Raw genomic sequence first — 7,112 nt, 5'->3', positions numbered from 1 at the left:
CTCATTCCAGGTTCTTAACAGAGTTTGAGTGCAGTCACTTTTGAGTGAATCAAAACTGGAAAGGGCTGGGCTGACTGAAGGATCTCCTTCTGGAACCCTCTGAGGAGAGGCTGTGGTTCCTGTCAGGGGCTTAGTGGTGGTTGGGGAAGCCAAATGACTGCGGACTAAGGGGGAAAGCCCTGCTGACTGGTGCTCACCCAGCCAGGCTGGATGCAAATACCTCGGGGGAACAAACAGCATTTGGAGTTGGAGCAGGGAAGCTAGTGGTGCTGTGGAGCAGGCAGAACCCCTGGACATGTTACAGTCAAAGATGGGGCGGGGAGTGGCTGGCTGGGGGCGCTGGGAAGGGCACTGGGATGCAGGATGCAGCTTTAAAGCACGTGACTGCTGGCTTCTTGCCCAGAGGCCAGACTCGGTCCTCAGACTCTCGGGCTTCTATAAACCTTGGCAGAAAGAAAGGGGAGGGGACGGGTTGTGTGTCCCGCAGACGTGTTAAGGGGGAATTAGAGAAAGGGAGGCTGTTTAAAACTGAGCATGATCTTTCCTTTCCAGTGAAACAAAAATTTTAAAATAAACAGGAACAAAATTACAACAGAGAATGTCAATTGCAAATAAGATCCAACAGGTTCTGCTGATTCTCCCATTGAGTGGCAGGGCTCAGGTCCTTGTTAGGAGATAATTTTATTTTAAAAGTGTCATCTTAAACTGCAAGGATGTCCATTAAACATCACAAGTAAACATACCAAAGGAGAAGCCATGTTGTCAAAATGCCCACTTATCCCACCCAAACACCTCAAACCCACACTTTGCTGACCTTCTATAACCCCATTTTTAAAGTTTTTTTCTTTTTTTAAACAAAAGAAAGTAGATACATGTTGGCAAATGCTAACTGTCCATATTCACATAGAGACACAGTGTAACCTCTGAGCCCAATATACAGAGAAAGGAGGAAAAAGCTAGAATTCTATGCACAACTATACAGAGGCCTAGCACCCTCCTGCTTCCAGCAGAGCTAGGGAAGCAGGTTTTTCTTTTTTTCCCACAGAACATGGTGGTGTTGATTCTATACATTTTTTCTTAAGATAATAAGGGATAACAATGAATTTGGAACAGAAAGGGGTAGAGATTATTTCCCCACTGAATTCTGCTCAAGGTATTTCCTCCCTCAAATAAGTTTCGAACCATGGTATAAAGGAAAAAAGAGACCTCAAAAACAGGGCAACTGAGCACAAGAGGAGAAAAAAAAAAAAAAAAAAAAAGACTGAAACTTGCTCCTAGGGACTGGAGAAAATTTAAAAAGGTTGGAATCCATCAGTGTTCCATTAGCTATCTTCCTCTCCTTCCTCTCCTTCATCATCATCTTCATCTTCTTCACCTTCATCCTCATCCCCTTCTTCACCAGTACCTTCCAATCCTTCTTTCTCTTCATCATCGTCGTCATCTTCTTCTCCTTCCCCTTCCTTGTCATCCATGTCAGGAACCAAGTAGTACTGTAATGGATTTGGCCAAATATCATCTTTGATGACTTCTCCTAACTCATCTGCACCTGCATCAGAATGATCAGTAAACCAGGTGAAAAAGCTTTCTGGTTCCTCATGCTATCTGTTCCTGCTGGCTTTATTCTGTTTGACTTGATCATTTTGTCAAATCCTTTCCAGATTTTCAGTTGATTTCAGTGGACTTTGAAGATGGATCACCACTCTCATTCAGATGAAATTCTTTGGAGAGAATTTTATTTTCCAAGTAAGAGTTTTCATCCAAATAAAAAATCTATTCTGTAACCTGATGTAATGTCTTCAAATTCTGTCAATTCAACTCTTGTCAAATAATGCAGCGCCTCTTCATCCTCCTCCCCAAGCAGAGAAGACACTTGTGTATGGTTAACAAACGTCACCCCAAAATTTGGGATTTGGGCGATCAATTCCAACCTCTTCTGGAAAAAAAAAAAAAAAGGTTTGGCAGAGTTGGTAATATTTCTGTCCTACTTTCAAAAGTATTAAATTCATTATGTCTCTATTTCATTTTGTACTTCATCAGTGTGTTCAATTGCTTCTTGCTGTTCTTTTTCTGAAATCTCGGGGGCCCCATCGCGTTTGGATTTGAGCTCCTTGGTACTGACTTTGGCCGCAGGCTCTGATCTGGTGCTGCTCCGCGGTCAGGGTGGGTGCGGAGCGGGGAGGGGGAGAGAGGGGAAGGCGCAGGGGGCAGTCAGCAGCTTTCCCTTAAAGCCACAGGCGTGGGCTCTCCAACAATCTGGCCGCTTCCTTCCGGCGCTCTGTCGCTCACTCGCTGTCCCTCCCCCTGGCTCACGCGCTGCCCTTGTGGCCTGACGACGAGGGAGGGACTGGGGCTACTGCAGGGCCGCGGCCCTGGCTCCTGCTTACAGAGGGGAGGCGTAGGCAGGCAGGCAGGCGGGCAGGCGGCTAGGCTCCCTCACTCGCTCTCCAGCTCGCTGCTCAATCTCCGGAGGGGGTGTATGGCTTTAAGAGCAGTACCAGAAGCAGAAGTGAATGTTGCCCACTTTGCTAGCACAGATTCTGCCAGATAACCACGCCAAGTGTCCCTCCAAAATTTAATATATGCCCCCCTCCAGCAGTGCACACAGCCACTGGTTTCTTCATGACCTTGGTAAATTTGGCAAATCTGATGAGAAAAAATGATTTGTGGTTTGAGTATGCATCTCCCAATTATTGATGGTGAGCATTAGAATTCCTTCCCATTTGGATTAAGTCAGGGATCAGGAAACTATGGCCTATGACCCGAATGCAGCCTGCCAGTAAATGGTATCAGAGCAGATTAGTTTACATATTGGTTAGGGCAGCTGTCCTTCCACAAGTCTGCAGGCCAGGCAAATTGCAATGGATCACTTAGCCTACAGAGTACAAACTATTTCCTGTCTGCCCTGTCACAGAAGAGCTTTCCAACGCTGCTTTTTGCCTATTTGAGTCCTCTGCTCCTTCATCGAGCGGGTTGTTAGCTACATTTGGGAATGAGAGTTTGCAACTATTCTCTGCCCCAGCAGGCTTCACAGTCATCAGTGCATTTAGTCACCACAAGCCAAAAGGGACGGGCTGCCACTTCCCAGTTTTAAGAACCCGAAACTAAGGCTTGAGACTGAGGAACCGGAAGAGGTGGGGCCAGAGCCTGGAACCTATAATTCGGCCCCCCTTCCCCACAACCACCTCTTAAACAGCTGATCCTGCAGGAACCACGTGCCCTCCGTCCTCATTGGCGGGAGCCCTCAAAAAACGGGCACCCGGCACACGCTGATTGGTGGGCTGTGGCACACATGCACCCTGCTGCTAGGAGTAGGGTCTTGGCTCCCATTCCAAGGGCTTCTAGCACCTAGGGCTGTGAGGGTTGTGGAGTCTGCTCTGTTGAGAAATGAGCTCGTCTGACGATGATGAGGTATGTCTGACTGTGAACAGGTCTTGCCCCAGGGCACAGGGAGGGCAGCGGTGGGGACGGGACCCACTTAGTGGAGTCCCCAGGGTGGTGCAGGCGACCGTGGCCTGGGTAGAGTGCCCTGGATGAGGGCACTCCAAGGTGGTGAGGGCACAGCCGTCTGGAGGTTGGGGGATGAGGCCTGGGGACCGGGGAGGTCTAGGAGAGCGATTGCTAGAACATGGCTCTGGGTCTCCAGGGGCTGACTTCACTGGACTGGCCGCCCTCCGACCTGGAGCCCTCCGACCTGTCCTCGGACAAGTTCCAGGAGACACCGCACATGAAGGTGGGCATCTTCTGCAAAGAAGGAGGCCAGCTCAAGTCCGGGGGCTTGGATGCTTCTGGAGGCAGGCCCCGACAGGCTGCCCTCAGCAGGGGGGGCACTTACCTGTGCTCCATTCAACACGCAATAGCTGCCACCATGCAGAGGCAGTTCACAAGAGAGTTCAACATCTCTTCTTCCAACAAGCCATCTAAGAAAGTGCCGAGCGTGGGCAGCGGGAATCGAGGGGGCAGGCCCGGCCACCTGCCCCAGGTCACCCCATGGAAGAAGGGCCCTCAGGAGAAATCGCCGGGTGGCGCCATCTCCAAAGTCGTCCTGGGGAGAAAGCCCCAGGCCTGCCTCTCAGGGGGTCCCCTGGCACTAGACAGCTTCCCTCCCATCTTGGGCCTGCCAGTCCTTGGAAGAACTAAGTATTCCTTGGTTCCTCCGGGGGCCAGACAGCCCAAGCAAAACACCGGGAAGCCACCAGGGGCCAGCAGGACCAGGGACTCCGACTGGGATGGCCCAAGGAGATGGCAACCGAGGCAAAGAGCCTGTCCCAAAGCGCCAAGTGAGTACGCGTCCTTCCCCTCCCCTTCCCCTTCACGCACTCCACCCTGAAGCTTGCAGGGGATCTTTTGCTCTTTGAAATTGTCATTAGGATGCCCAGTGGGGCTGGTGGAGGGGGAGCTGGCAGCCAGTGAGCACTGACTAATCCCTCAAATGTTGGGCGGCTCCTGGTTCCTGCTGCCTTCCTTGCAGTGGCCCTGAGCTTTCTCAGAGCCCCACTGCTCACCCTGGCTGACTTCTGGAGAGCATTCTCAAGAGTTTAGCTTTTTACTTATCTGTTCCCTACCTCGCCCTGCTCCTACACACACACACACACACACACAGTTCTCAAGAGTTTAGGTTTTTCCTTCTTAAATATTCCCTACCTCACCGTGCCCCTACACACACACACACATATACACACACACACACACACACAGACACACACAAGTTCTCAAGAGTTTAGGTTTTCACTTCTTATCTATTCCCTACCTCACCGTGCCCCTACACACACACATGCACACACACACACACACACACACGTTCTCAAGAGTTTAGGTTTTCACTTCTTATCTATTCCCTACCTCACCCTGCCCCTACACACACATACACACACACACAGTTCTTAAGAGTTTAGGTTTTTCCTTCTTAACTATTCCCTACCTCACCATGCCCCTACACACACACAGACACACAAGTTCTCAAGAGTTTAGGTTTTTACTTCTTATCTATTCCCTACTTTGTGCTGCCCCCCCACACACCCCCCCCTAATGAGTCAGGAATGTGTGTTTTAGCTATCTTGCCCATCCAAACATCATGGAGGATACAACACTCGGGACCTGGATACCAAGACCTCTCAAGTTCCAGGAAATTCACTGCTTTTGGCCATGGCACAGGGAAGTGTCAAGCCCAGAGCATCCCCACCTTCAGGTGAGTCTCCAAAGTTTGGTTTCTAGGACACAGGAGAACTCTTCTCAGACACTCCCAGGACCCCAGCCTGGTTCCCAGACCTCTCTGCCTACCCCAACAGTTCTCCCATAGGAGACAGTGAAGACAGGGCTGGCTTGAAGCCAGGGCTCCTTGGAAGGCAGGCCCAGAGCTGCTGAGCAGAGCAGGGACAGCTTGACCACGGATGGGGGTACTGCCTTGCTGCATACACTGCTACGCCCTTCCTGCTTGTCTTCTGAGCTTGGGAGTTGGATTTTATATTCTCTTTTAGTTTTCTGGAGGCCACTTCGTCTGTCCCGAGAGGAAATGAAGCAGCCACCACCTGGAGCACACAACTGCCCTCAAGTAATGCTTTCTTGTCTAGGCAGCAGGATCGGTGTCCGGGTTAAACACACTTATCTTGTCCCCGCCTCACCTCCAAGGTGGGAGACTACTTCCTTTCCACTGGAGGACTCATTCTAATGTAACCATGGGCTTTGGGATGTGGGGTCAGTACCAGGGAGGGAGCTGGGGATGAAGGGCAAAAGGGTGAGACCATACTAACAATTTCTTTATCCCCTGTCTGCTGGGCTAGTGTCCTGTGCTGGAGAGAGAAATTGACAACCTTAAAGATCAACTTGGTATGAGTGGCCTCTGCCTGGGCAGAGGGAGACCAGGGCATCCTAGTGCAGAATGTGTAGTTGGGGTGGGGGACTGGGGGTATAGGCTGCTACCCAGGGATCAACATTCTTGTGGAAGGAGACTCTGCCAGACCTGGCCCTGGAGCCTTCTGTGCATTTTCACCTCTTTCTGCCTACCTATCTACCTATCTCTCCATTAAGACATATATTGTTTGAACCACATGTGCACTTTGCCAACAAGTCCTAGAGATCTTATTTTAGTTAATTTAGAGATACCACATTTATTTTCTCTAACTGCTGGTAGTCAGAGAGTAGACATGTTTTCCTAGGATCTGAATGATTCTGATACACTCTGGAGTTTGAGAACTACTTGCACATCTTGTTCTCATTTGGAAAAACATGTCTATTTTTAACCTGAGTGATGGGTGGATGAGTTAGTCACAGGGCTGGATATCACTAGGTTTGGGGGAGGGTCCAGTTTCAGGGTTAGGTTTGTCCCATGAGAAAGAGGGGGTTTCTGAATCCCTGTGCCTGGAATGCCTAGGTATGCCTTTCTCTGTTTCAGTGGTCTTGCAGCGCTTCATTGACAAGTTCCAGACCCTTTGAAGTGAGTGAGACATGTTCTCTCCTTGCCCAATCTTCGTGTGAGTGGGCTGGGAGCTCCACCGTGACTCTGCTCCCTTTCACAGGCTGAACACAGCATCCCCCACATGAAAGCAGCTGGTGCTTCTTGAATCCAGAAGCTCCACACTGGGTCCCTTGTTCTCCTTGCCCACTTCTCATCAGAAGGCCCTGCCCTGCTGCCCTACCAGGGTGTCCCTCTTTCCTGAGGGTTAGCACAGCTTTTGCCCCTCATTTGCTGCAGTTTTGAATTAAAGTACTTGACAGATTTGGTGGTCTGCCTCCTTTCTGTGGGGAAGCCTGGGTGGGCCCTAGTGGCCTGGGTCTGATTGGTGTGTGGCTCTGCTCCTATGTGCACCACACTGTTCTCCTCCCTCTTTTCTGGACCTTGTGGTGTCCCTACCTCCCTCTCAGCAGGAACCAACTGCCTTCTTCCAGAGCCCAGCCACACTCCTCTCTCTGCACTTGGATCTACCTTCCTGTTCTCCCCTCTCCTCTGTGGTCATTTGAGCAGCTGCTACACAACACAGTTGACTTTCCCCCTTCCCAGGGAAGTTGCTCAGTCGTGTTCGACTCTGCAAACCGATGGACTGTAGCCTACCCAGCTTCTCCATCCATGGAATTTTCCAGGCAAGAGTACTGGAGTGGGTTGCCATTTCCTTCTCCAG

The 7,112-nt window shown here is 50.5% G+C and overlaps 1 protein-coding gene and 1 pseudogene across 7 annotated transcripts; one reads left to right on the top strand and one right to left on the bottom strand.

Moving 5' to 3' along the window:
* Nucleotides 1-595: 595 nt before the first annotated feature.
* On the bottom strand, nt 596-2,155 carry LOC102405342 (annotated as a pseudogene).
* A 995-nt stretch (nt 2,156-3,150) lies between these two features.
* Nucleotides 3,151-6,712, top strand: LOC102402326 (uncharacterized protein CXorf49 homolog). Of its 7 annotated transcripts, XR_326661.4 has the most exons (7): nt 3,163-3,408; nt 3,644-4,277; nt 5,050-5,185; nt 5,475-5,548; nt 5,778-5,823; nt 6,389-6,430; nt 6,513-6,566. XR_326661.4 is itself a non-coding variant. In XM_006048410.4 (6 exons), the coding sequence occupies exons 1-6, from the start codon at nt 3,385-3,387 to the stop codon at nt 6,555-6,557; spliced, it is 927 nt and encodes a 308-aa protein (XP_006048472.1). In that variant the 5' UTR covers nt 3,155-3,384; the 3' UTR covers nt 6,558-6,712. The 7 variants fall into 7 exon arrangements, 6 of the variants coding, with proteins under 6 accessions (XP_006048471.1, XP_006048472.1, XP_006048475.1 ...); XM_006048410.4 differs by lacking the exon at nt 5,475-5,548 and having other exon boundaries at nt 3,155-3,408; nt 6,513-6,712; XM_006048411.4 differs by lacking the exon at nt 5,778-5,823 and having other exon boundaries at nt 3,160-3,408; nt 6,513-6,712.
* Nucleotides 6,713-7,112: the final 400 nt, after the last annotated feature.

This window comes from Bubalus bubalis, chromosome X, assembly GCF_019923935.1.
Source record: "Bubalus bubalis isolate 160015118507 breed Murrah chromosome X, NDDB_SH_1, whole genome shotgun sequence".
In the NCBI taxonomy this organism is placed as follows: Eukaryota; Metazoa; Chordata; class Mammalia; order Artiodactyla; family Bovidae; genus Bubalus; species Bubalus bubalis.
Note: the sequence above shows the minus strand (reverse complement) of the source record. Positions and strands in the feature narration are given on the sequence as shown.